The sequence below is a fragment of the Durio zibethinus genome, chromosome 6 (assembly GCF_047325235.1).
Source record: "Durio zibethinus cultivar Kanyao isolate XHJ-2024 chromosome 6, ASM4732523v1, whole genome shotgun sequence".
In the NCBI taxonomy this organism is placed as follows: domain Eukaryota; kingdom Viridiplantae; phylum Streptophyta; class Magnoliopsida; order Malvales; family Malvaceae; genus Durio; species Durio zibethinus.
In genome coordinates, this window is record NC_143167.1 from 4,603,328 (window position 1) to 4,630,524 (window position 27,197).

The 27,197-nt window shown below is 33.5% G+C and overlaps 6 protein-coding genes across 8 annotated transcripts; 3 read left to right on the top strand and 3 right to left on the bottom strand.

Moving 5' to 3' along the window:
* The first annotated feature begins 4,814 nt into the window (after positions 1-4,814).
* LOC111286596 (uncharacterized) lies at positions 4,815-7,319 on the top strand. Of its 2 annotated transcripts, XM_089761918.1 has the most exons (5): positions 4,815-4,967; positions 5,456-5,581; positions 5,708-5,881; positions 6,185-6,288; positions 6,367-6,670. In XM_089761918.1, the coding sequence occupies exons 1-4, from the start codon at positions 4,881-4,883 to the stop codon at positions 6,281-6,283; spliced, it is 486 nt and encodes a 161-aa protein (XP_089618044.1). In that variant the 5' UTR covers positions 4,815-4,880; the 3' UTR covers positions 6,284-6,288; positions 6,367-6,670. The 2 variants fall into 2 exon arrangements, with proteins under 2 accessions (XP_089618044.1, XP_022732373.2); XM_022876638.2 differs by having other exon boundaries at positions 6,185-7,319.
* LOC111286595 (Pseudouridine synthase family protein) lies at positions 6,870-9,948 on the bottom strand. Its single transcript, XM_022876637.2, has 7 exons — positions 9,652-9,948; positions 9,510-9,545; positions 9,101-9,213; positions 8,840-8,988; positions 8,525-8,669; positions 7,704-8,138; positions 6,870-7,461 (listed from the first exon to the last, which is right to left on the bottom strand). The coding sequence occupies exons 1-7, from the start codon at positions 9,866-9,868 to the stop codon at positions 7,030-7,032; spliced, it is 1,527 nt and encodes a 508-aa protein (XP_022732372.2). The 5' UTR covers positions 9,869-9,948; the 3' UTR covers positions 6,870-7,029.
* A 399-nt stretch (positions 9,949-10,347) lies between these two features.
* Positions 10,348-16,771, top strand: TIC110 (translocon at the inner envelope membrane of chloroplasts 110). 2 transcript variants are annotated; one of them, XM_022873271.2, is made up of 15 exons: positions 10,348-10,923; positions 11,032-11,091; positions 11,212-11,335; positions 11,424-11,492; positions 11,598-11,696; positions 11,837-11,903; positions 12,055-12,119; positions 12,198-12,292; positions 12,488-12,615; positions 12,884-12,984; positions 14,057-14,273; positions 14,401-14,555; positions 14,929-15,054; positions 15,168-16,139; positions 16,259-16,771. In XM_022873271.2, the coding sequence occupies exons 1-15, from the start codon at positions 10,427-10,429 to the stop codon at positions 16,499-16,501; spliced, it is 3,018 nt and encodes a 1,005-aa protein (XP_022729006.2). In that variant the 5' UTR covers positions 10,348-10,426; the 3' UTR covers positions 16,502-16,771. The 2 variants fall into 2 exon arrangements, with proteins under 2 accessions (XP_022729006.2, XP_022729007.2); XM_022873272.2 differs by having other exon boundaries at positions 12,884-12,972.
* Positions 16,772-19,875: 3,104 nt separating this feature from the next.
* Positions 19,876-21,748, top strand: LOC111284571 (cationic peroxidase 1-like). Its single transcript, XM_022873273.2, has 4 exons — positions 19,876-20,173; positions 20,500-20,697; positions 20,870-21,035; positions 21,189-21,748. The coding sequence occupies exons 1-4, from the start codon at positions 19,961-19,963 to the stop codon at positions 21,572-21,574; spliced, it is 963 nt and encodes a 320-aa protein (XP_022729008.1). The 5' UTR covers positions 19,876-19,960; the 3' UTR covers positions 21,575-21,748.
* A 1,336-nt stretch (positions 21,749-23,084) lies between these two features.
* On the bottom strand, positions 23,085-24,553 carry LOC111285653 (peroxidase RIP1-like). The gene is made up of 3 exons (XM_022875206.2): positions 24,231-24,553; positions 23,811-24,005; positions 23,085-23,694 (listed from the first exon to the last, which is right to left on the bottom strand). The coding sequence occupies exons 1-3, from the start codon at positions 24,540-24,542 to the stop codon at positions 23,137-23,139; spliced, it is 1,065 nt and encodes a 354-aa protein (XP_022730941.2). The 5' UTR covers positions 24,543-24,553; the 3' UTR covers positions 23,085-23,136.
* A 1,473-nt stretch (positions 24,554-26,026) lies between these two features.
* BLOS1 (GCN5L1 family protein) lies at positions 26,027-27,196 on the bottom strand. The gene is made up of 3 exons (XM_022874860.2): positions 26,958-27,196; positions 26,660-26,865; positions 26,027-26,411 (listed from the first exon to the last, which is right to left on the bottom strand). The coding sequence occupies exons 1-3, from the start codon at positions 27,109-27,111 to the stop codon at positions 26,322-26,324; spliced, it is 450 nt and encodes a 149-aa protein (XP_022730595.2). The 5' UTR covers positions 27,112-27,196; the 3' UTR covers positions 26,027-26,321.
* Between the last annotated feature and the right edge of the window lies 1 nt (position 27,197).

Sequence of the window (27,197 nt, forward strand, 5' to 3'; positions counted from 1 at the left end):
ATGCCAACAGTTTAGGCCATTTCTCGATCTTTCTTTTGATATGTTTTCAAATATTTTGAAGTTTCAATGGGAAGGAAAATTGCCCCTTGGAACGTTGATGACAAACTTTCCCAAAGTTAAGCAGAAGGAATGCCATAATGATTAATTAAAAACTGAATTGTCACGAGTTCAGATCAAATACCAGTGAAATTTTAATCAATTAAAATGTAAATATATATGTTATATAACAGATATAGAGATGTTGTTATTGGAAACAATAGTATTATTGCAAGTGATAAAATAGAACAGCAAAGCAAAAGCCTGAAGGAAACTGTCAAATACTAATGTGTCAAAGGCAAGAAAAAGAAAAAGAAAATATGCAGAAAAGTTTAATTCAATACTAGTTTGATTGAGTTTACTACTATTTAGGCTCACATCAAGTTGGTGAGATCACATCAACTGAATTCCTAGATGTGTTGCCAACCAATTTTTTTGGTTTTACTATACTACTCATGTCTATGTTCTTGTATTTTTCCACATTGGAATTATTATCCAGTCCATTGTTGTGATAAACATCAAGTCTTCTTCAAGCTACAAATGATTAAAATTTTAATAATTTTTCAATTATTGAGTCACATGATTTTTCTTGCACTGTCACCGTTGGCTATGATCTTGATTTTCCTTTTTTTTTTTTTCACAGAAATTAACAGGGCGTATTGTACAGTATGGGTTTCTGCAGGGCCCTTTTAAGGTATAAGTTACCAAAGATACGCAAAGATTCACAAATTAATATTACTTCGAGTATATATATATATATTACCAAAGATATGCTCCCTATATCAATGGCGTCTGCGACCGCATATATATCACATATCTTGGTTGTCAAGGAATTTTGATATGTTGATTTAAATGGTTTAATCTTCAAAATATACTGTTAATTAATAACAATTTGAGCATGTGGTACTAATAAAATTTAATTTTTAGAAATAAATAAATTGACTTTTTTTGGTAAATATAAATAGACTTTATATAGTAAAGTATTACGGAGTAATGATTTAAGGAAATTTTTTTTTTTTGGAAACATTTATTTGGTTATCAATAATGAAATTTCGAATCTTTAGTTGTTATGCATAGACGAAATCAGATAATTTGTCAATAATTTAAAAAAAATATCATCTATAATTATTATAATATAATCAACCAATTATAATTCAATATTATATAACATTTGTATAGTATTATCTCTTGGATAAATAAAGTTTGTGACAATTCATGAAAATGAAGTAACGTCCTTAATCATTTGTGTAATTTGAATGAGATAGTTAAAAATGTCTCATTTGGTTATGTGCCTAGGAAAACAAATCATTTTGTGGACTTCTTAGTCAAGATGGGAGTTAATCACACCACATACTTAATAGTGTGGTTTTAGTGTTGTAATTCTCTTAGTTCTAATAAATTTTAATTTTAAAAAAAAAATTATATAAAGTTCATAAACAATTTATGTAGAGCCCACATTTTTAATCGCGGACCTTATATAATTTTTTATTATGATTTGTTAATACTAAAATTATAATAAAAAAGTGAAAAGCTGATGATACAATTTAAAGTTAATTAAGTTATAACTTATAGCAATATTTTTGTATCAAATTATGTGTTATTGAAATTAATTTGATGAATTTTAATACACCCTAAGAAAAAATATTATTTAATATGATAATTTTTAGAGTATCGCTAGTTAACGAATTACAATATTGGATAACAAAATCTTTTTATGATAATCGAGATAAATAATTTTTCCCCTTATCCTATCATTTCTTTAAAATTTTAATTAAAAAAATTTAAATTTTAATTAATGGTCAAGATTTTAGTCAAAAGTTAAAATCTTAATTGCTTAAAACAAATAGATGATATTCACATTATAATAAGAAAAATTATCAAATATATTGTGATTGTAATTTTTTTAATTTTACAAACGAGATTAACAAGATGATACTTGTACTTTATGATATATTTAAAAATTAAAAAAATTAATTAAAGAAATTAAACATGAGTCATTATATTAAACCCATTTATAAAACTAAAAAGCTTCACTAGTATCAATGTATCAAATAATTTTTTTTTTTTTTTATAATAGTTAACATTTGTAAACATCATGTCAACTAAAAGTAAAGAAATAATTGAAAATTAGGAAAAATATATGAATATTTAAATAAAAGTTAATGTCACGTTGCCACTGTTTAGTTGGGGAAATTAAGTCTAAAATGGAGCAAGAGTTGCATGTTAGGATTAGGGAAATGTGCATTTTATTTGTTTGGTTGTAATCATTAATAAATGGGGTCTGATGTGGACTAGAGGATGCAGACAATCGCCAGACCAGACCAGATGACACATGAATTAGCAGTAAATCAGTCATGCACCTAACTAACCTTCCAAAAATCCAAGATTTAAGGTCATGTGTTTGTTGAATATTTAAAGATCGTTGAGCATGGTAATCAACATTTTTGAGTATTTATGCAAGAAAAGGATTCAAGTTGAAGATCTTAATTAATTAATTAGAACTGTTGATTTGGTATTTGTTCATCATGCATATGCATGATTCATGAGTTGAGGGACCTTGGGTGTTAATTTCTAATTAACCATGTGAAATCAAATTGACCAAAATTGTCGCAAAAAACTTTCCTTATATATGTACATGTCTATATATCATCAGCTGCTAGCTGGTTAATTCTTTTGAAAGCATGGGCGCTACTATAGGCCAAACCGCTAAACATCCAACTACATCAATAATATTATATGGTGGAATCTCTGTGTTGGAGATGCATGGATGGTCTTGATATATGATCAATAATATTGTTCCACTCCCAGGCTTTTTCAGTGTACACTTGCATTCTCCTCGCTGTTTAGGTAAATGCATGTTTTAAAGGTACTATTCTGACAGCAACACCTTCATTTACAACAACATTATACCATTTAATGCAATAATATGTTCTCAACACTCAACAGCATCCATCACTTACTATTTGCCCTATACTTATTCAATTATAGTTGAAAACCATGATCACAGCTTATCCAGCTGCTTGCTAGATATATATAATATGCACACTAATCTATATATATATATATGTATTTTTTTTCTCTATTTTAATTTTCTACATGACCTGAAAACACAAATTAAGAATATTTAAATTAATTACTGGTAGCGGTCAGAGCTAGTAGTTGTTTTCATTTTGGGGAAGTGATGAGATCATTTCCAAATTGCTCATTCTTTGAACCAAAAGCAAATGATAGGAAACGGAGGGTGGAGAGAGAACTATCCTCCCCGTGAGGAAAGCTTGGAGGCATTCACAATCCATAACTTGGAACATGCTTTGACGCTTCCTCTGCAAACTATCGATGGTGTCTCCAATCACGAGTAGATTCTTAATTTCCTGCCTCCCTAGCTTTCTCTCACGTTAACCCCACCCCCACCACCCAATGTCTTACTCTACTTACCGCATAGATGATCCAAAAATATGCCTTCCAATCTCCATGCAAACTCATCGTTTTTTATTCCTAACAGTTTCCACCATGTCCCCTACCGCGCCTCATATTCTCCTTTTCTGAAACCTCCAAATATTATAGTATTCTTTTTTTAATGATCCCGTATGCATATATAGTATTTCAGATATCTACATCATCCCATGAAATATGAGTACTATATGAGTTATTTGAACTTTGAAACCTCTTGATTACGAAAAAAACTTTCATTTGAAGAGAAAACCAAAAAAAAAAAAACAAAAAAACAAAAAGCTTTCATTTGAAGAAGAATATTAAAGCCTTTATTAATAAGAAGTAGCTAAGTGCTAGTTGAAATTAATGTCTGCAAGGGTTAATGGTATATAATTAGAACTTGGGAATTACGACGGAAACTTTTCTTTTTGGTGATGAAATACTTAGAAAGTTAATTTCTTTTTTGTTATTTGAGACTGACGAGATTGACTCTGGTTAGGTTACTTAATGATCAGTCAACAAGCCAAGAATATGTAGCACTAGAAAAATGACATGAAGTCATTAACATTATCAGTGTAAAAGGCCTGCGGCAGACTATATATATGTCATATATATGTGGAATCACATGTATATATTACAAATTCCAATTATAAATCCATATATATCATGATTAAACTAGTTAGCAAAATATGCATTCGATGACTTGTAGAGGAGGGAAATTAACAAATAAGTTGTTCCACTTCATAGCATAGCTAAGGCAGATTTAAACTTGCGAAATATTCAATATTCCATCCTACTTACCTTTTTATCTAAACTATTATCATATTTGTGCAGTACTGAACTTATTAGCTAGGTCTTGGTCGATCAATGTCATGCACGAATCTAAAATTTCAAAGGTGCAGGTTGAAAACTTAAATAATTTTGAGCTTCTTCCTTTGTAGTATGAGGAGAGAAACTATATACACTGAAAATGAATCTAAACAGGGAGGATAATGGGGAGGATTAGTGGCTTAGTCCCTTCAAGTCATTAATCCTCAAGACTGGAGGTATTGGAAACCCCCTAAAATGTTATGCTTGAGGGATCATATATGGTGTAGCCACCAGTTGCATGCAAGTGGCATTTTTATGGCGATATGGCCATATATTCCTATCGGCACTTGGCAACAAATTTTGGAAAGCAAACAAATAAATATAAAATTGAATATAATTAACAGAGGAAACGCAATATATATATATATATATATATATATTAGTGATAAAAAAAGTAGTATCTTAATTTGTGGGGTCACAGTGCAATAAAAATTAGCTCTGCACCTCTATTTAAACAGCCACTACATATCAAACTGGATGAGAGAAAAGAAAGAGAGCGAGTACTGAAAGACTAGCTGGAGCAGGAGAGAAAGATAAAGAGGATGAAGAACATTGTTTCCAGAGAGCGCAAGAAGGCTTCTAGCTATAAGAAGCTGCAAATGCTTCGTTCCATCACTAACTCCCATGCGGTAATTCTCTAAAATGCCTGCAACTGCCTTGTTCTTTGCTAAGCTTATCAACCTGTTTTCTCCTAGGATATTCATATACATAAACCTGTTTCAGTACATGAAACAAAAATAATTACTAGGGCAAAAGATGCCAGCAGCTTCATCAATATGACCACCACCAGCTTAATCCTCGATACAGTTTTTGTCTAGACGTCCGCCCTTGTCCAATTTGGTTTTGGTTGATATTTGATAGGTAGAATGGAAAGGAGAAAGGGTGGAAAATTTTGATCATTAATTCGATTAAAAAAGTTCCCAACCTTCTTCCTTTCGACCCTCTAGTTCCTATATATCCAGCCAAGCCTTACTTTTAAAGTAATTTGCTGTATATCGGTAATAGAACCAAGAATGCTTTGAGTTGTATATCCATCATATTTCCTTGATTTCGTGTCCAAGAATGCTTTGAGTTGTATAACCATCATATTTCCTTGATTTCGTGTTTATCTCTGCAGCACCGTAAAACCTCAATCATATTGGATGCAACAAAATACATAGAAGAAATGAAGCAAAGGGTTGAAAGAATTAATCAAGACATTGCTATGGCACAAAACTCAACTTGCCAGAACAGCTATCCTGTGGTAATTAAAGTTAGATATTTCATTTTGTACTTCTCAATCAACTATCCTGCTCATGTTCCAATTTTGTTTCCTCCTCTATAAAATAACATATAGTAACATTCAGTTTTCCACTTGAATATGTATCAGCAACTAAGGGTTGAAGTTCAGGACCAGGGTTTTCTAATTAAGGTGTTCAGCCAAAGATGTTGTCGAGGTTTGCTTGTATTCATATTGGAAGCCTTTGAAGAGCTGGTTCTTGATGTCCTCCAAGCTAGGGTTTCCTGCTCAGAATGTTTTCTTTTGGAGGCAGTTGCCGTGAAAGTGAGAAATGAATATATCAAGGATTGTTACGTACACTAATTAAAAACCTAAAGGATATTTTAGAAATTTATGAGTAGTTGATGTGATCTTTTCAAATTAAAAAAATAAAATGTATTTTTAAAGAGTGTTTTTAAGTAGTGTATATAACATTTCTCTTTCAGAAACATATATAGACATATACACAAGCGCATGCGTGCATATCTCCTTTTTTTATTGATCTTTTTCTGTCGCACCGCACGCATGCAGACAATCATACAATAAGTTTCCATATCTGATATTCAAAGTTATAATTTGTGTTTGCAGGATGACCAAGGATCAGAGTGCTTAGATGCTCAAGAAGTTAAACGAGCAGTATCACAAGCTATCCAAAACTGGAGTACTCAAGTTAACGAGCAACAATGATGAAGGCAACGCTTATCATTTTGTTCTTTCATTGTTTCTTACTTTCCTTTTATCATTCCGTCTCCCTCTTTTCTTTCTCTCAGATTCTGGGTTACATAAGTTCCAAGTTCTTTCCCAACATGCCATCAGTACTGTTCTGCATGTATATGTTGTCAAGCGTACATCACGTGATCTGATGATAGTCAATTTGGCCGAGAAATCCAAAGACTAGAGATTTGCAATATCGACTATGTAAACATGTGATTTGCGTCTGTTTTTATGTGGCAGGAGAAAATAATGGCCTCGATAGAAAACTACTTGTAATTTATTTTATATGCAGTTGTCACGATTCCCTTCTTGTTTCCCCTTGAGCTAGGTAACTTGGTATATCTACGGCTCTTCATTGGTAAGACAAGATTCTTATGTCATATAGCGTAGAGGTTGTTTGCTCGTGAATTTCTCACAGATTTAGCTCAAATTAACTGCAATATGTCTTCATTACTCAAAGGTACTGTGGCTTTCACATTTATAGTCTTTCAGTACTCCAAGCTAGGGTTTCCTGTTCAGAATCTGTATTATGAAAGCCATCCTCATCATCTCATATATAAGCAAGCGCAAATCAAAAGTTTGTAGGCTCTATTTTCCTTTTGATTGTTTTCTAGCATAACTGACAGACACACTTCCAGGTTTGAGATATGGTCAGCTTAGAAACAGGACTTTTGGGAAAACAACTTCACAATCAATTAAGATGAACATTTAACATTGTTTTATTGGCTAACTGCTGATACAGAAGTACTTGCTCGCTTCGGCAACTTTTCCTTCCACAGCTTCCAAGCATTCTTGACTTCATCCAACTGTGCGTCGGGAATGCTTGTGTTAGCATCTAAATTTTCAACCCATTCTTTCCAGGGAGATTTGGAAGGATCCAAGAATTTTGAAACTTGTGGCAACATTATAGATGTGTAGAATTTGTCAACTGCCTTGAGGATTTCTTCTGATTCAACCATTGTCAGCATTTCAGGTCTTGTTATATTACCAGGCATCTTTCTCAATATGAATGTGTTCCCCCTCAAAATTAGAACTTCAGATGGTGCAAGTGGTAGGACAATCCGTGAGAACTTGGCTAGTGACAATGTTAGAACATCTCTTGGGAGAAACTTGCGCTTCACAGCCACAGCAGCACCAACCATTTTGCGGATCTGGTGCAATATACAGCGTTTAATGTTATAAATTTGTTAAATAGCTTGCAAAAGATGCATGTAACCCTAAGCTTTTCTTTAAATTTCTTCTTCAACACAATGAAGCAACCAAATGATTGCAATCAACTACTTTAAGCACTTGAGAAAAATAAGATTCTCATTTTGAAAAACATACTGCAGTAAGAAGAATGAGAAATAGAATATATAAATACTTTCTACTTCAATAATTTCAAAAGGTTTACCTGATGTAACATGAAAGACTCCCCCCATATGGAAATTTCAATGTAATCAAATCTCATTGCATTCTCCAGCCTTCCACAAGAACAGCGAAAAATTTTTCTGAAGTGGGAAGCTGTTATTCTATCTGTCTCATCAGGTTCATATAGCCATCTTGCTTGAACTACATTGGAACTTTGATCCTTAAAACCATTGCCCTGACTGTCACAAGAGTCAACGGCAGGTTCACCGAAGCCACTGGATGCTTTGTCGTTATTTAGTGTGGTTGTTTCATCAATTCTGGAATCTTCTTCTACTTCACTTTCCTCTACTTCAGAAGTTGGTGACTCATCATGTAATTTAGCTCCTATTGGCATACGACCATTTCTTGCAGTTTGTCTGGGAGGAATTCGTCTTCTGTACTTTGACCTTTGAGTATAATTATGGAAAGGGTGTTCACCCTAAACAGTATCCACAAGATACAAACATCAATAAGCAAGCAATTTCTAGCATAACTGAAAGAGATGGAATCATGGAATCTACCACCTAAACGAGTATAGAATTATGCCCCCAAAGTTATATGTAAAAAGCACAAAAGAAAATTGAATCATAAGAGAAAATTGAACCTAAATTAAACACCCATTCCTCTGTAATATGAAGCAAAAGTAAGTGAAATAAAAACTTCAGATGTTGGTTTTTCTAGTGAAGTCCATTTAGGTTGCACTGCTTTGAAAAAAAAAAAAGCAATTAATAATGTTCCAGAATATATCAACTTTGATAAAAGGATCAAATGGGAGTCAATGACAGCAAGAAGAAAAAAGATAAAATTAAGAATATAACATGATACCTCAAAACAATTTAATATACTGTTGAAGTATGATATGTGATAATTAGTTTCAGCTTCACTGAAGTGACTCTTTATTCCAATAATTTCAGCTGGTAGGAGGTAAGAATATTTCCGGAGATTACATTCCCTTCTAGGATCAAAACTCCTAAAAAACAGGCAAAAATACACAAAAGAAGGGACCTCTAGAAATGAGATACTCATGATAAAAAATACTGAAGCAAAACTCCAATAAATATGACTAGAAAATTAGAAACTTTATTCCAATAGACAATAACTTGATTACAAAAAAAGCAGACAACAAACTCAAGCTCTCACTTTTGTGAAGGCAATATACTGAAGACTTTGATATTGTGAGGAAGATAAGAGTTAACACAAGTAGCCAGAGCAATGCCATTAGGGTCTTCCTTCCAAGCATCTTCAGGTATCTCCATTTTTAAGGATATCATTGTTGCCAAAGAGTGAACCTAAAATGTCCATTCCGAATATAAGTTCTAGCACCAGCAACCTCACACCAAGCAAATAAACAGGTGTATATGCACAAATGGTTCAACAAAGAAATAGTAACAAAAAACTTACTCCTTTATCTGTTCGGCTGCTTCTGGCCCAGGCAATTTTGTGCAGATCACCATAGTTACTCTCACGGATTCCTCCAGCCTTGAAAATGGCAGTTTCCAGTTCATTTTCAATAGCTACATTACAGCATTGCAACGCTTTAAAGTTAGCAATTTAAGCTCCAAACTGAAAAAAAGAATGGCTTCTTCTAGGCTGTCTAAAGGAGATGAATTATGATTTCTTTTTTAGCTTTGTTTTTTTTAATCTTAAATGCTCCTCTGCTCTAGTAAAGAATTTCAAGAAACACCCAATTATATAATGATCGTTTGTAAAAAAATAGATTAGTTAACTATAAGAGAGGACGCCGGAACAGGAAATTTAAACCAAATGAGGAGCAAAAGGAAAGATGAGAAACAAAGAAGCAGCAGCTTACCAGATAGCTCGTGTTCATCTCGCTGCAGTTGAAGACCTGTAATAAACAACAAAAAAACACTGGCAATGAATAACGAGAAACAAATTCAAAATAAACCAATAATTGGGTTTTTTTTCTAAAGAAAAAAAGGTTGAATACGGACCTCTGTAATCGGTACCAACGTAGCCGACCCGCATGACGACCTTTTTCTTGCGAAAAGGTTCCCACTTGCGGGCGGAGAGAGGGAGGAGCTGCTCCTTGCCATCTACAGAGGACTGAGCTGTGCAAATGATTCGTAAAGTTATTAGTTTCAAAGAAGGAGGGCTTCGAGTTTTCATGAGCCATGTGGACAGCGGGACTCGCAGACAAGAAATGGCCATTGCCTTGGGTTTTTTTCAGTTCGCCAAGACAGACGCCGGAAAACAGAACAGATATGTGTTAATAAATTTTAGCAAAAATTTTATAATCATTTAAACTTACATTATTATATTATTATAATTAATTAAATTTTAAATTAAAATTTATTATATTTAATTAAATTATCAATTGAACAGAAATAATTAACTATTTTTTTGGGTCTAAAATTGAAAAATAAATGTTTAAGGTTATAATCCATTAAAAAACAAAGACTTTAATAATTATTGAATTTTAATTCATGAATTTTTTTTTATTTTTTCTCCTATGGTCCTTTATTTTTTTTATTTTTGATGCAGTTATGGTGAAACGGTGTCGTTTAACCTAGCAGTTGCCTATAATTTTTTTTTTTTTTTTTTTTTTTGAAGTTTTGTTTGTTGCATTTGTCTGTCCGTGGTAGAAACTCTATCTATGCTTCGCTTCTCCCTATCCCTTCTTCTTTCTTGTGCCTCCTTTTCGTTAAACCCTATAAGCCTACCCCAGCCCTACACCCATTCCAACCCTAAATCCGTCGAGGGGAGCCAATGAATCCCTCTCTTCTCACTGTCCCTTCTTCCTCTCACCCTCGCCCTCTCCTATCCTTCCCTTTCACCCCTAAGTCCCTCCCCTCTCGACGACGCCGTGTCAGGGTCTCCTTCCCCCGCAACACCCACTCCACCCATGAACAATCCCCTCCCCCCACGTCCTCATCAGAATCGACTACCATATTTGAAGGCCCAAAGGAGCTTACTGGCATCCAACCCTTGGTTGAGAAATTGTCTCCGCCCCTCAGACTAGCCACTTCTGCTGTCATCCTCGCTGGTGCTCTAGCTGCTGGATACGGCCTTGGCCTCCGCTTTGGTGGGAACCGGAATGCTGCTTTGGGTGGCGCAGCCATTCTCGGCGCAGCTGGTGGTGCTGCTGCCTATGCTTTGAACGCCGCTGTTCCAGAAGTTGCGGCTGTTAGTTTGCATAATTATGTAGCCGCCCGCGATGGCCCCGAGGCCATCAAGAGAGAAGATATTGAAAATATTGCCAAAAAGTAAGTCTTTTTTATGTGATTAACTTGAAAACATTCAGGCTTTCGTTTTTATTCATTTTATTGGGAACATTTATGCAAGTTTTTTTCAATGTTAATAAAATAATTCAGATACGGAGTGAGCAAGCAGGATGAGGCATTTAACGTGGAGCTTTGTGATCTATACTGTCGGTAAGTTAAATACGATTTAATCAGTTTTCTTCTTACTTGGAGAAAGAATCTCATTGCAAGGCTTGGTTCTGAGTCTTTGATGTTTATAGTCTAGTTTTTATTCTTAAATGTTCTATTTAGGTTTGTATCTTCTGTCCTTCCCTCCGGAAATGAAGATCTTAGAGGCGATGAAGTTGAAACCATAATCAGCTTCAAAAATGCATTAGGCATTGATGACCCTGATGCAGCTTCCATGCATATGGAGGTACTCTCTTATGTTGTTCCCTTTACCCATATATGTTTGAGTTTAATGTATATTTCTTAAAAATGGTTTACTTGATATGGGTTGCCAGATTGGTAGGCGAATCTTTAGGCAAAGGCTTGAGACTGGAGACCCTGATGGTGATTTAGAGCAGCGGCAGGTAAGTCACTTGTGATTATGCAAGTTTGTAACAAAAAGAATTGGGAACCGAGGAGGATGTAATTCGCATATGGAGCTTGACCATTATGAATGTCTCTCAGTGCAGGCATTTCAGAAGCTGATTTATGTTTCAACTTTAGTTTTTGGAGATGCATCAACTTTCCTTTTGCCTTGGAAGCGTGTTTTTAAAGTCACTGATGCACAGGTAGTTATCCATGATTATTTTGTCAGATTTTGTTGCTAGTGATTTATTATACTCACCGTATGAATTTAATTATATTGCTCTGCTTTTGACTTTTTCATTAAACCTGATAATAAGTGAATATATAATATTTACATTTCTAGGTTGAGATTGCTATCCGTGACAATGCGATGCGGTTGTATGCTTCCAAGTTAAGTTCAGTTGGAAGAGGTAATACATGCATGTTCCTTCTGCCTTTGTATCATAGACCATTTTAGAAACTGAGCTGCTAGAATGATTAATGTTCTGGCCTTATGCAATATATTTGAACCTGCCAAATAATGCCTTTAATGTTAATGGAGGTTGAAATATTTGTTTTCAGATGTTGATGTGGAACTGCTTGTCTCCCTTAGAGAAGCACAACTTAAGTACAAACTTTCTGATGAGGTATATTTTTCACAATTTTTGGCATTGGTGTAATTGTTTAGTAATAGTTTCTTAATATGATAGTTCTTGTATTTGTAGCTTGCTAAAGATCTGTTGATGGGGCACAAAAGAAAGCTGATCGAGGAAAACATTTCTGTGGCAGTCAACATACTTAAATCTAGGGCAAGACCAGTGTATGATTATCTATACCTAGACTCTTTTGCAGCTTATTATTTTTGCATTAGGGAATTTTCCTTAGTGATGATGTTCAAAAGCATTCATGTATTCGTGCATTAGCTTCTGGTTATCAATATTTTGTCCTTACCATAACATATTTAAAATTTTTGCATTTTACCATTTGCTCAACTAATGAAATAAGGTTTTTTCAGTGGGGGAGTCAAGCAAGCTGTGGAAGAGCTTGATAAGATACTAGCTTTCAATGATTTGCTTGTCTCTTTTAGTAACCATCCAGATGTCAATCGTTTTGCCCGTGGGCTTGGTCCTGTCTCTCTTGTTGGTATGCTTCCTGGTCCTTTGATCTTTTGCATGGCTACTAGACATTGTCAATAGTGCTGAAATTTTTGACTACCTAAGAATATAATAAATTTGAGTCAATTAGTTGAAATTCTGCCTGTCTTTGTTTAATACTGGGTGGGTAACCCTGGTTTTTTACCTAGTTTTATTGATGATTGAGTCCTGTTTAATAGCTATGCTTTAATATTTATGATAACTGAGGTTTGATCATCCCAACCAAAACTAATTAGCATTAATTATGATTGGTGTAGGTGGTGAGTATGATAGTGACAGAAAGATGGATGACTTGAAGCTTCTTTACAGAGCTTATGTAACAGATTCTTTATCTGGTGGTCGCAAGGTAAAGAATAAGGTAATTGAATTTCTTTCTATATTCCTGTTCAATTTGTTTCTGTTGGTCGTGATGGAGGTCCAGTGACATCAGCCAATCCCTTTCTTAAAGCAGTTGGCACTTTTTTTGGATAAATGGTAGTTGTCACCTTTGCTAAAGCATTATGTCTAATTTTTGTTTTAAATTGTTCCTATTGGCAGAAACATTATCACTCCTGGAGAAAAATTCTTACAAAATACAGTCAGTGTAGTTTTGTTTATCTCCAATTAAGGTTGTTAATGGAAGAAAAGTGAATGCTCTTAACCTCAAATAATTGAAAGACATATATTATGTTATGGCAAAAATGTCAAGTAGGTTCTTTCTGGGATAGAGGTGTGAAGGAGGCTTGAACAGTAAACTTTCGTAGTTATGTCATGAGTTAGGTAGTAACTGCTTGTGACTGGTATTGTTCTTTCTATGTTTGTTCATGTGAGAACTCTAGAAGCTTTTCTTTTTACTATAGTGGACTAGTAAGGATGTTGCTTTTGTAACTTCCTCTTTCTGATTTATTGTTACTTAGCTGAAAAACATGAAGGTTCTTACAAAGTTTAAAATATTAAGGATATTACTCTGAAATATTTGCTTCTCATTTTTTATAGAATATGGAAGTAAAGTACCATGAACATCTGCCTATAGAATATTTGTTTATTGTACTGCTATTGATCTGGTTGCCTCCCTTTCATCTTCTCTATTACCACCTTGCGATTAACCTAATTGCATCCAATTTAGGAGCTGCTCTCATTGCACTCTATATAACTGCTAATATTAGGGGAACTCAATCCAGTGTCTCCTTTGTTGACTCAACTTTTGCATTGTGACTGCATGGAACCTTTAAAATTATTAGTGGATAAACTGGCTGATTAGAGTCTCATTGTTTGCTCAATAGTAACTGGGAGAACTAGTTTCATCAATGTAAAACCATTTCTTTCTGCATTCTTTTTCTCTGTTCTTTGTCTTAGTTTACTTGGTTTTGATGCATTATCTTTGTAATTCACAACACATTGTCTTGTAGTTGTCTAATGCTTGTTTCTTTTGTTTTCTGTGCAATTTTTAGCTTACTGCATTGAACCAACTGAGGAACATACTTGGTTTGGGTAATAAAGAATCAGAATCTATCATACTTGATGTTACTTCGAAAGTATACCAGAAACGACTTTCAGAGGCTTTTCAGAGTGGTGATCTAGAGATGGCAGATAGCAAGGCTGCCTTCCTCCAAAATCTTTGCGAAGAACTGCACTTCGATCCACAAAAGGCTAGTGAGATCCATGAAGGTATTAGAAGCAGGGTTGGGAAAAAGAAAAAACTGAGACTTTTTGTCTACCCTATTAGGATATTGTTTTTCTGGTTTCAACCTTAACCAATTTTTTGGAGTGTCTGATCTGTCTATTTTGTTTCAAGAAATCTACCGGAAAAAGCTCCAACAATGTGTTGCTGATGGTGAGCTGGATGATAATGATATTTCTGCATTGCTGAGGGTACGAGTCATGCTCTGCATTCCTCAGCAAACTGTTGATGCAGCTCACTCAGATATCTGTGGCAGTTTGTTTGAGAAGGTAAAATAGTTTCTCCTTGGTCTTTGTATTAATTATAATTACTCAAAATTTGGCTTGAACAGCTTTCTTTGCTGTTATGTTCCACCACTTGAAAATGGAGTAAATACATGCACCGACTTAGTATTGCACTAGCATATCATCTGCTGCACTTTAACAAGGATCTAAAATCCTCGAGGTTCAATGAAAACTGGAATTATTTGTGGCATTCAGCACATCTGTAAAAAGTTTGGAGTCTTTATGAGACTGTCATGTTGATATGGTAAACTGGGAAAAATGAAAATTCTTACATGGATTATTGGAACCAAAAGATTCGGTTAGCTGTGTCTTATTGTTGATCCCTTTTTCTTCTTTTAATTATAAATTATCGTTTCAGGCTGTGGTAGATGCTATTTCATCTGGTGTTGATGGCTTTGATGCTGACATTAGGAAAGCTGTGAGGAAAGCTGCACATGGTTTGCGATTAACAAGAGAAGCAGCTATGTCTACTGTCAGCAAGGCTGTGAGTACACACTGTGATTGTTTTGTGTTAATGGTTATTTTGTTTGGTTAAATTTCAGTTTCAGGTTTAACATCTTTCTCTCTGCTTGAAATCATCTCCATGTATGTGCTCAGGTCATTAAGGTTTTCTTGACTTATGTCAAACGGTCTCGATCAGCTAAGAATCGTACAGAGTCTGCAAAAGAACTGAAGAAGATGATTGCCTTTAACACCTTGGTTGTCACAGAATTGGTGGCAGACATTAAAGGAGAAACTTCTGATACTCCATCAGAAGAGCCTGTTAAAGAGGAACTAAAACAACTTGATGAGGATGATGAAAGGGAATCCCTTCAGACACTTAGGAAAAAAAGACCTGACAAGGAACTTATTGCAAAGATGCGCAAGCCAGGCCAAACAGAGATAACTCTCAAAGATGACCTCTCCAAAAGAGACCGTATGGACCTCTATAGAATATACTTGCTATATTGTCTGACAGGAGAAGTCAGCACGATTGCTTTCGGTGCTCAGATAACCTCTGAAAGGGATGATTCAGACTATGTTCTACTAAATCAGCTTGGTGGGATCCTTGGTTTGACGACTGAGGAGACAGTGGAAGTCCGTCGGAGTTTGGCAGAGCAGGCTTTTAGGCAACAAGCTGAGGTGATTTTAGCTGATGGGCAGTTAACAAAGGCTAGGGTTGAGCAGCTCAATGAGCTGCAGGAGAATGTTGGCTTGCCTGGACCATATGCGCAAAAAATAATAAAGAGTATAACAACTACCAAAATTGCGGCTGCCATTGAAAGAGCCATTGGTCGAGGAAGACTCAATATTAAGCAGATAAGGGAACTCAAGGAAGCAGGTGTTGATTTAGACAATATGATCTCAGAGAGCTTGCGAGAAAACCTCTTCAAGAAAACTGTAGATGAGATTTTCTCATCAGGCACTGGGGAGTTTGATGAAGAAGAAGTCTATGAGAAAATCCCAGCAGATCTCAAGGTTAATTCTCAGAAGGCAAAAGGTGTTGTTCATGATCTTGCACGGACTAGATTGTCCAATTCACTTATTCAAGCTGTGGCACTGCTAAGGCAGAGAAATCGTCAGGGAGTGGTAAGGGACCTTGAAGCCCGGTTTCATATAATCCAATAATATTTGTTGTCAACATACTTATATTCATAATTTGGTCAATTAATGCCCAGGTTCTAAGCGCTTTATTACTTGTTTTGCAGGTTTCCTCACTTAATGACTTGCTAGCTTGTGACAAGGCTTTGCCTTCAGAGCCATTATCATGGGAGGTGCCAGAGGAGCTAGCTGATCTTTTTGGTATATATGCAAAAAGTAGTCCTGCTCCCGAAAAATTGTCCCGGTTGCAATATCTGCTTGACATAAGTGATTCAGTGGCAGCAGCTGTGCAAGAGATGGGAGATGGAGTACTATCAGGTGGAGCAGAGGAAGAAAAGTTTGTGTTTTGAATGTTTACCGAAATTGTGTTGTTGAGCCTGTTTGGGAAGCTCATTTTTGAAGGCCCTTTATCTTTCGAAAGTTGAATGGAGAAAGACGAGTAGTAGTATAATGTAGGATTGCCATTAGTGATAAGGTGTTTGATCTTGAATAGCAATGGTAGTACTATTGCTTTCTTCTTTGCTCTGTTTTTTCCTCACTACTAATTATTTGTACTGCATGGGGAGCAAGGTATTTCCCAAACAAGAAGATATAAAAGTTTTTTATTTTCCAGTTTTTAATGTGTAGGAGTACTTCACACACTTGTACTTATTTTCTTAAATATTTCTAGGTCTTTGTGTATGATTATTTTCTGATTACATGGTTGAATATCTTGTGAAATTTAGGAGCATCAAGCTTGTAATTTTGATTTAATTTACTCTGGTAGAGTTATGTACTTTATCACTTTTTTCTTGTTTGTAAAATTTGTTGTCAAACGCTACATTCGACTTCCCTCAAAAATTTTGTTGGAAAGTTTCTTACAACTGCCACTGCATCACTTGGGTTTAGTTTCCTTTAAATTGATACGAGTAGATATAAAAAATCATCCATCTGACCTTTGATTTACGGCATGGATCGATTTGATAGTGTAAGTTTCAACGATAGCAAGTGGAATATCCACTGTACCTTAAGACATTTGAACAGGCACTAAAATTAATTTCGATAAAATTAATAACAATGATGAAAGTAAAATTTATTATTATCGTAATAAAATTAAAATCAGTGATAAAATAAATATTTGAATACAAATGAAATAAATTATAGTAAGAAGATAAAATGACATTAAAAATATCATATTAAAAATTATATATAAAGAAAATTTTAAATTATTTAATATTTATAAAATTAACAAAATTATTAAATTATTTTTATTTCAAATAATAATTATTTAATAAATAATTAAAATTTAATTATTTAATCTTGTCAAAAAATAAATTATTTAAAAACAATTAAGTGAAAAAATTTTAAAAGTAAAATAAAATGGAAAAAAATCCAAGCTTTGAAAAAATAAAACAAAGAAAAGAATAAAAGTGACAAAAAACTGCATTTGAGACATACGATAGTTCACTGGACTTCGTGAGTCCAGTCTGTGACTGGAGATTCAGTACGATTAAATTGTCTCATCATGCCCCGTTTTAGTATTCCAAAAACTGGAATGGCGCGATTGAACCCTTCAATCATGGCTCACTACAGCTTCGTTTGATTCCAAATAAGGCTTAAGCTCCATTGAATAGGCATTGAAATTGATTCTTCAAAAGAGTGATAGTGATAGTGACATAAGTGAAATTTGTTATCATTACAATAAAATTAAAATTAATGATAAAATATATATTTATATGTAAAAATAACAATGATCATGATATAAATTGTAATAAAAAAAATTATCAAAGATATTAAATTAAAAGTTGTATATGATAAAAATGTTAAATTATTTAATATTTATAAATTTTATTTATTATATAAAATTTATAAAACTACTTATTATTAAATGATAAATTTTGTTTGTTATATTAATTAAGAAAATTATTTTATAATTGTTAAATAAAAAAATCAAAATAAAAAATGTAAAGATTTTTTATAATTATAAAATTAAAAATATATTAAAAAAAAAAAAACTCACTGACCAGTCATCAACTGAACCAAAAATATATGACTGACAAATTTTTAAATGCACCATTTGGCTGCAGTGGTATTTGCACATTTCTTTATTACAATCTCCCCGCCATTGAGGGTGAGATGCAATTTAAACGGACCCTTAGAATATAGCAGACAAACAAAGCCATCAAAAGTCGATTTTATTAATTTAAAAAAAAATCATAATCTGAATATTAATAAAAGTTATAAATATTAAATTTTAAATTTTATAATTACTGAATATCACATTTTAAAATGATTATATTAACGAATTAAGTTAAATTTTAAATTTTTTGAATAGTTTTTAAATATTTTGTATTGTTGACATATATATATGAGGAGAAGTTAACTTTTATTAAAAATTTTAAATTTTTTTTATAATTTATTTTAATAAATTCAAAAGATAAAATTAATTAATTTTCTTTTTCACTTGACTTTCATTTTTTTTTAATTTATAAAAATTAATGATTAAAAAAATATAAAACTTTTTAATTTTACAGTAATATAAATTGATTCCTCTCATATATATATATATATAATTATTTATTAAAAATTAGATAATAAGATAACACTTCTTTCCTTTTTCACTCATTAATTAAAGAATGTTATTATGTTAGACAATTAATGCACTAACCAATCCCTTTCACAATAATTTCTCCTTTTCTTTCTGTTTTTTATGGATGTAATTCAAAGAAACAGAACATACAGATCATCATTTGTCAAAATACCTAATATTAGTAATCAATTGTCAAAATACAAACCTAGAATCTAGGGACATTATAAGAATTAGGGCATCATGATACTATCCCTCTTTAAATTGAATATTTTGGACTTGTGTCTTTCTTTTCCTTCAATTGATTGTTGTTATATTTTGACAAAACAAGACCCTTCCAGTCAGTCAAAGATTAGGGGAGGCCAAGCTGCGGAAGATTCTGAAGTTTGGGGCATTTGCAAAACATCCCATTATAAAATTTTTTAACTAACTCATAACATCACCCTCTGCGTTACTAATTGACTTCTTCTATTCATAGATTCCTGATGACCCATTTTGTTCACACACTCACCAACTTTTAATGTCCAATAACGTTCATTTTAACAGCAACCAAGAAGGGAAAAATATTTGCAAACATCAGTCAATGCAGATAAGAGAAAACAGAAGAGAGATATAATTATTACTAGTGTTGCTTTTTCTGATATTGCATTTTGTGTATGCCTTCACAACTTTTGTCAACTTCTATTTTGCATCCGTCAACATATGTGCGGATGATTAGGCTTACTCATCGCCTAATTAAAGTCTAATATTTTTAGTACAAAATTATATAGATTATACATGCATATATGATTAATACATACATATATATATATATATATATATATATATTTGAGGCATCTTATCATTAAAAAAATTTAATATTTTATCGACAGGTATGAATGTTGATTATATGCATATATATATATATAATTGTATCATTAATTTTAACTGATTTTGGACTTTTCAAAGTTTGATTTATAGCTATGGAAACTACACATTTTTTAGCTGCTTTTCAGAAATGGATTCTGATCGAAGAAGTGGGATTTCCACTGTTAATTAGCACTTTCCGTGCTGTCTCTCGTTTACTAGTAGTATTATATTTAGAACTACTTTTGACGTTGGATGGTACAACGTTTGACATTCCAGAAAAGTGCATCTCTATATATTCAGCTTTGCGTACCAAACACTATCATACAGAAACACAAAAGCTCTCTGCTATTACTCAATTGGTTTTTGAGTTCTTATCTCTCCTTTCTTAGTTGTCATGGCGTTTCAGTCGCATTATTTTAGCTTCTGGTTCTTTGTGATTTTAATCTTGTTTGGGTCGTGCACTGCACAATTATCATCCAATTACTATGCAAAAACATGCCCGAGAGCTCTCTCTATTATTAGAGCTGCAGTATACGGTGCAGTGGGCAAGGAGTCTCGCATGGGAGCTTCTTTGCTCCGTCTCCATTTCCATGACTGTTTTGTTAATGCATGTTCTCCCTCCTTTTCTTTCTTGTCATCTCATGCACACATTTTAACTATAAGCATGTTGATATTTATAATTTGTTGGATATATAGACACTATATTATTTAAAAACATAGGGGTTACAAAATCAAAGTCTGATGATAAAAAGATTGACTTGAGATTGATTCAATTCTTAGTATATATATATAAAAAAAAAAGATCAGAGCCTGAAGAAAGTATGCATGCATGTAGAAGCAGAAAGGAGTACTATCATTTCGAAATTACAACTACTATTGCTCTAAATTCTAATTTTAGTTGTTGTTTTATGCTGAATTTGTGTGTTGAAACAGGGTTGTGATGCTTCTGTACTACTGGACGATAATAACAGTACAAATTTTACCGGGGAGAAGAGTGCAGCCCCAAATGCAAATTCACTAAGAGGCTTTGAAGTGATCGATGCTATTAAAACTCAAGTGGAGAATATCTGCCCTGGTGTTGTTTCTTGTGCAGATATTCTGGCTGTCACTGCCCGAGATTCCGTCGCTGCTGTAAGTTAAAAGGGAAAGCCCAGAGACATAAACAGAAGTAGTTTGTTCTATGAATATAATTACTAATAATTAATCATAATTAATGGATCCCAAAATCGAGTATTTTCTAATAGCTAACGCCACTAGACACTACTTCATCTAATTTATTTATGGTGTGTTTTATTTTCACCAGTTAGGCGGGCCAAGTTGGACAGTTCAATTAGGCAGAAGAGACTCGACCACAGCAAGCTTCAGCAATGCAAATACCGACCTTGCTTCCCCACTAATGAACCTAGATGAACTTATATCCGTGTTCTCCAATAAAGGTTTCACTGCAAAAGAAATGGTTGCTCTCTCAGGTAAAACTTCTCCAATTCTCAAAATTATAAAGAAATGTGACAAGACTCTGATTACAATGATTGACCATGAGCTGATCCAAATTTAAGTCTAGATTTTTCAAATGTTCTAATTAGAAACTATTGTTATGTTTGGAAATTTACTTTGAAAACCAGGAGCTCATACCACAGGCCAAGCGAGGTGTTTACTTTTTCGAAATAGGATCTACAACGAGACAAATATAGATTCAACGTTTGCAAAATCAATTCAATCAAACTGTCCAAGCACAGGCGGCGGTGACAACCTTTCTCCGCTAGATGCTACTACTCCAGTAATTTTCGACAATGCTTATTTCAAGAATTTGATTAATAAAAAGGGCCTACTTCATTCAGACCAACAACTCTTCAATGGGGGCTCCATGGACTCTCAGGTCACTACATACAGCGACAACCCCATCACATTTTCTACTGATTTTGCTGATGCCATGGTGAAAATGGGGAACCTTAGTCCCTTGACAGGAAACAACGGGCAAATTCGCACTAATTGCAGGAAAGTGAACTGATCTAAAGCAAGTTGGCCTATAACTCTATATTACTAGTATAATTGATGGGTTGTAATTTCTCATTTGTTCTTTTTCATTTTCACTTTTGTTCAATGTTATATGAGGACAATATATGGCCTTAAAGTTGCCAACCACTCCAACAAATATTAATAAAACAAGAACAGTTCCGAAGAAGTGCCTAACCAGTATTTGTGTGCATTTTATTTATAATTTTTTTATTATAATCTTATAATTATCCAATAATAAAAAAATTTATCATTTATAAAAGTAAATTTTATATATTAATGAATCAGACATAATTTTAAATTAGAAATGATTTATTGGAAGATGATTATTGTAGATTACAGTATTAAAATAGTCGTAACTATTTGGTTGGAGCGTAGGAATATTGGAAGCGTGGTAGCTTTGTAATTTCTCTACTTCTGGATTCGATTCTAATAGGCAATCGACCAACCTTCTTTCTCCTTCCCCTTCTTGCCCCTCATGATTCACCCTCCTCTCTCCTAGTCTTCCAACCCTAACCTCGACGTCAAGCACAAATTAATCGATCTCTTTTTTTATACACTAATGTCACCATCTCTTCATGGAATTTTCCTCACTACACTCATATCTTTTTGGTCTATTGGTGGTTGATTTTTAAATTAAAATTCTTTCATGCATTTTCTAAGATCGACGGCTTATCTTTTGGCTTTCACTACTTTTTTTAGTTATTTTATTTTTAATATCATATTGAAATTAATAATTGAAGTAATTTCGTTAATTTGTATAATATATTTTATTATTAAAATTAATGATATTATAATTTGAAAAAGATGATGCATGAGACTAATTTATATTTATAATTAACTAAAATTTTAGTAATTAAAAAACTCAAAATTTTCATTGAAAAAAATCAATTGAGATTATCTTCACTCCTAGTTTTTTTTTTTTTTTTTAATATTTTCAAGAGCTAGTGAGAAAATTTTTGGTTAATATTTTGTTGCTAATTTATTAAAAAGAAATACATTATTAAAAATTCTCTTATTGGTTATATATATATATATTAAAAATTAGTACATGATTTATTAAACAAGAACTAATTTATTTAAACTAAAAATAACTTTATTAATTTTCAATAATTTTAAACAGTATCTTATTTAATCATCACTTAAGGAGCTATAACTCAAGTGACCGATTATTGGCTGGAATTACAATTGGGAATTCTTAAGGAAGGTCATTAGTATCACATAACATATGCGTATTACTCTCTCCATCCCATTTCTTTTGTTCATCTTTTTTTTTTTTTTTTTTGAGATGTCTCAAAATGATATCATATTTATTTTTTTTTAACATTTAAAACTCCTACTTTTCATATTTTAAAATTATTTTTATGATTTTTTTTACTTTTTAACATTAAAAATCATGAAATTTTAATTTTATAAAAAAATTTAAATTTTAATATTAAATATATTAAAATAAAATTTTTTTTTTAAATTTCATGAAAATCAATTATGATAATCATTTTGAGACCAAGAGAATATTATTCTCTTAAATTATTAAACTATGATGATAATGTCTTGGTTTTAATTAACTCTCCTGCAGTTCTGCCGGATTTCTCCATTAGCGCCGGTAAGAGGACGCAGATTACCCGTCTTAATCATGGAAGCGCCAAAATCCGCAAAGAAGGCCTCAGTATTACTACTGTAGTATCGCACGAGGGCATCACCAGCAGCACCATTCCCAGTAAAGAGCTCTTGATCAGAGTGGAGGAGGCCCTTAAATTGTAGCAAACCCCTGAAGTACTGTGTATCAAATCGTATTGGAGTTGCAACATCAAGTGGCGCTGTATTGTTATCTCCTCCACTCATTGGGCAAGTCTGCTTTCGTAAGTCAGCAAAGTTGGGATCTATGTTGGAATCGTTGTAAATCCTGCCACGGAAGGTGGTGCACCTAGCATATCCCATGGTGTGGGCGCCGGACAGGACAATCAAGTCCTTTCCGTCTAAACCCTGGGATTCGAAGTTGGCAAGAAGCTGAGTGAAATTGAAAAACGGGGGAGGAAGCCTGCTATTTGCCTCATCCCTGCTTGCATTTCTTGCATCTCTTCGCCCCAATAAAACTGTGTAGTTAGGACCCCCCAGCTGTATAGCGAATATATATAAACACGAGAAGAAAGATCAGCCAGTTAGAGACGTGTGTCTATTTATATAATATATGACATTTGGTGAGCATTGAATTGATCAAATTTAGGGCTTACAAGGTTAACGGAATCACGAGCTGCAACAGCTAAGATATCGGCGCATGAGACAACATTGCCTCCGCAAGCAGCATTAACTGCTGTTTTGATACGGTCAACTACATCAAAACCCCTGACAGAATTCAAGTTGGGTAAGGCTGTTTTTTCACCAGTGAAGCCGGGGGTGTCATCCAGGAGAATCGATCCATCACAGCCCTACACCAATTTCAGAATTAAATATGTGTGTGTCTATATATATATATATATATATATATATAATATTAGGAAATATTACTTTCAATTAATCCATAAAATAAAATTTGTTAGGTTTTTTTTTTTTTGTTGTTGATGTAATAAGCTAGATGGAGGGATTGATTTGCATGATTTAATTAAATTACAATTAACTGTTGACGACTTGCAATGGTTTTGGACAGTACGTACTTGGACAAAGCAGTCATGGAAGTGCAAACGGAGCAGTGCTGGTGCTATGCGTGGCTGTTGTAGAACGGCCTGGCTGGTGACGTCTCTGATGGTCGGTAATGCAGCGGGGCACAGCTGATCGTAGAAATTGGGACTGAGTTGTGCTTGTGCATGTTTAGGGACAAGGGTAGCAACAATTGCTGCCAAGTTACATACCAAGAGAAAGTTAAAACCAGCCATGCTGCTTAATTCAACTTTGTCTGAGATACTTCTGGCCTGGCCGTAACTCAATTTACCATGTCCATTTATAGGGAGAAATTTGAAGCCATTCATTAATAATTCGTAAATGCACTTGGTTTCTTGATTTGCTATAATTTATGCAGGAATTAAAAAGGAACAGTATTTTTAAATTTGATAATTAATTTATGTATTTTTGTTGACACAAAAAAACATAAAATATATATTTTTATTAAATTTATATATAATTTTCATTAAAATTTTAAATCATGTTACTGTATTATATTTTAGATATTTTTAAAAGATCTCAATGTGAAATATTAACAAGATAAATATCGATAACAATGCCAAATATTATTTAGTAAAAAACAAATGATAATTAAGAATGAATAAAAATTGAAATTCACTACCATTTTTATATGGTTGTAGTTCAATATGCGTGTAAAAGTAAAATTATACATTTTATTTAAAAAAAAAAATTGCTATTGAATTTTTAATTACTCAAAATTATTATTATAAGTATTAATTTTGTACTCAAACATACTTTTTTTTTAATAACTTTTTATTATGTAGGTTGAGCTGCGTAATTATGTGCATTGCAATTTGCAAATGACCTGTTTCATTTTGTTGGGATCTACACTTTAATTAGTTTGGCAAACGCAACGGTGGATAGAAATAATTTCTTTTACAAGTTTTTTTTTTTTTTTTTTTTTTTTTTATCTTATGCTCCTACATTGAAATTTCAGGCTGGAATTTATTTACAAAACTAGATTTTTTTCTTCAAGTTTATCCAACTCAAAACTTGTTTGTCATATAATTTGTGTAATTAATTAACTTCTAAATTAAGAAGGGGGACGGACAAGTAGAAGTCAATTGTGGGGGCTTGAACTTGATTAATGCTAGTTTAAATTTGTGGGCTGCCCTGCCCAACTGTTTTCATATGGTGCCGTATTGTTTAACCATCCATTGCTGTCTGACTTATCAAGGTTGAGATTGTAATTTAAAAATGTTTGGCCCCTCTCTAATATTAGTACATTTCCAATTACTTAGCCCTCCTATAATAATTGAATTATTAAAAGCAAATTACTCCAATGTCCTAACCATCCTTTAATCCTTCTCTTTTGTTTTTTCTACACTCAAATGCTCAGGCCTTGATGAACATCTCATTATTTCAGTTTGGAAGATTCAGAAGAGGCTCAATTATAACATGCAGTGAGTTTTTGGCGATTAGCAAATACTAATGTTCTTCCTTCCCTTCCCCATTAATAAAACTCAGAAGAACCTTTTTATATCTCAGCCACTGATAGGCTGATTGTCCTCATTTGCATCCTATTTCAAAAGACCCAAAACATAAGTCCCAAAGCATGAAGCTACTAGAATTAGGTAATCTCACCCCACAGAATGGCTCAAGGAAGAATAAAGATAGAAGAACTAGATTTAATCATTAACTCCAACTTGACTTGAATATTAAACATTAAGCATAAATACATAACCCTAATTATATATATTTTTTATTTTATTGAATCTAGGAAAGAGTACTGAAAAAGAAGAGAATGGTTTTTGGATAAAAGGGGATCAACTTGACAAAAGTAAATATGAAGATTGCATTAATGAAAACTCTTCAACTATTACAAAAATGGAGGAATATTACAAAAGCTAGTTGCCAATACAAGTGGGGAATATAGTAACTATACTATGATCTATGACTGGGGAAATGAAGTAGGGGTGTTGTGACATTTGAGGCAGCACTAGCAATAGCAGTAGAGATGGTAGGCAATGCAATGCATCTTTGATTTTACCATATTTGAATTTGATTGATAGTGACTTCGAATAAATGGCAGGAATTCATAAAATCACATTGTAATCACTAGTATGTCATTGTTGGTGGATGTTGCCGATTGCTGCGTTGATGCTCTTACAATCAAAATCCATGCTCTTCATCCAGTTCTCAAAGTCTCCAATTTCCTACAACCACCATGAAAATTTGCCATTTTCAACTAATGATGTTTTTCTCATCCAAAACCATGATAATTGACAAACCAGACACCACAGGCAAGCACTAGGGTGAAATATTTACTAGTAAACTGGTACTAATTAAAGGGTAAGGGATAATTCAAATACACTACAAAATCATCATAATTTAGCAGATGAGAGAAAGGGAAACAGGGTAAGAGGCAATCAGAGAAGAGCTGGGACAGGAGATTCCGATTAACCTTAACAGCGCTATTAACAGCGTGAGAAGCAGCGAGCCATTGATCGGTCTGTTTCATGAAACGACCAATGGTAGCAGCCAATGCTCGAATCTCCACCTCTATCCGCTTCTCGTTTATAAAGGACTCTTGTACGCCTCCATTCACAGCGTCCACCAACAAATCCGACACTCTCCCCGCCTTCTCGATCGCATCTTTCTTCGCTTTCTCTGCTCCAATAAAACCCCTTAACTAATTAATTACAATCAACAAGTTATTTACTTCTTAATTTTGTGGGTAAGGAAGTGATAAAAGAACCGACCGGCGTGACCCCGGAGCTTGAGGGATTTTTGGTGATGATGGTGGTAGATTTGGAGCAGACAAGATTCAAGGTCTCCTGAGCCAGCTTGGGATTTGTCCATCTCGCAAGAGTATAACACGCGCCCACGCGCCTGGGGGAGCGGCGATGAGTACATTGCTTTCTCAATTTCTTTTGTTACTGAGTTTGCTTCTCTTGGGTTTTTGCAGCTTGAGTTGCTTTTGCAGTTTGTTTTGTCTAAAT

Bases quoted from the DNA above. Each gene is read 5' to 3' on its own strand.
- LOC111286595 (XM_022876637.2), bottom strand. From the start codon at position 9,868: ATGGCCATTTCTTGTCTGCGAGTCCCGCTGTCCACATGGCTCATGAAA. The intron at 9,546-9,651 runs GTCCGTATTCAA...TGTTTATTACAG, and splicing joins CGTTGGTACCGATTACAGAG to GTCTTCAACTGCAGCGAGAT. The intron at 8,139-8,524 runs GTATCATGTTAT...GATACTGTTTAG, and splicing joins GTATATTAAATTGTTTTGAG to GGTGAACACCCTTTCCATAA.
- LOC111285653 (XM_022875206.2), bottom strand. From the start codon at position 24,542: ATGAATGGCTTCAAATTTCTCCCTATAAATGGACATGGTAAATTGAGT. The intron at 24,006-24,230 runs GTACGTACTGTC...AAATTGGTGTAG, and splicing joins TCCATGACTGCTTTGTCCAA to GGCTGTGATGGATCGATTCT. The intron at 23,695-23,810 runs GTAAGCCCTAAA...TTCGCTATACAG, and splicing joins CTCGTGATTCCGTTAACCTT to CTGGGGGGTCCTAACTACAC.
- TIC110 (XM_022873271.2), top strand. From the start codon at position 10,427: ATGAATCCCTCTCTTCTCACTGTCCCTTCTTCCTCTCACCCTCGCCCT. The intron at 11,904-12,054 runs GTAATACATGCA...ATTTGTTTTCAG, and splicing joins GTTAAGTTCAGTTGGAAGAG to ATGTTGATGTGGAACTGCTT. The intron at 12,616-12,883 runs GTATGCTTCCTG...TGATTGGTGTAG, and splicing joins TGGTCCTGTCTCTCTTGTTG to GTGGTGAGTATGATAGTGAC.
- BLOS1 (XM_022874860.2), bottom strand. From the start codon at position 27,111: ATGTACTCATCGCCGCTCCCCCAGGCGCGTGGGCGCGTGTTATACTCT. The intron at 26,866-26,957 runs GTCGGTTCTTTT...TTATTGGAGCAG, and splicing joins CAAGCTCCGGGGTCACGCCG to AGAAAGCGAAGAAAGATGCG. The intron at 26,412-26,659 runs GTTAATCGGAAT...TGGTGGTTGTAG, and splicing joins CTGTTAATAGCGCTGTTAAG to GAAATTGGAGACTTTGAGAA.
- LOC111284571 (XM_022873273.2), top strand. From the start codon at position 19,961: ATGGCGTTTCAGTCGCATTATTTTAGCTTCTGGTTCTTTGTGATTTTA. The intron at 20,174-20,499 runs GCATGTTCTCCC...GTGTTGAAACAG, and splicing joins TCCATGACTGTTTTGTTAAT to GGTTGTGATGCTTCTGTACT. The intron at 21,036-21,188 runs GTAAAACTTCTC...TTTGAAAACCAG, and splicing joins AGAAATGGTTGCTCTCTCAG to GAGCTCATACCACAGGCCAA.
- LOC111286596 (XM_022876638.2), top strand. From the start codon at position 4,881: ATGAAGAACATTGTTTCCAGAGAGCGCAAGAAGGCTTCTAGCTATAAG. The intron at 4,968-5,455 runs GTAATTCTCTAA...TTATCTCTGCAG, and splicing joins CCATCACTAACTCCCATGCG to CACCGTAAAACCTCAATCAT. The intron at 5,582-5,707 runs GTAATTAAAGTT...AATATGTATCAG, and splicing joins GCCAGAACAGCTATCCTGTG to CAACTAAGGGTTGAAGTTCA.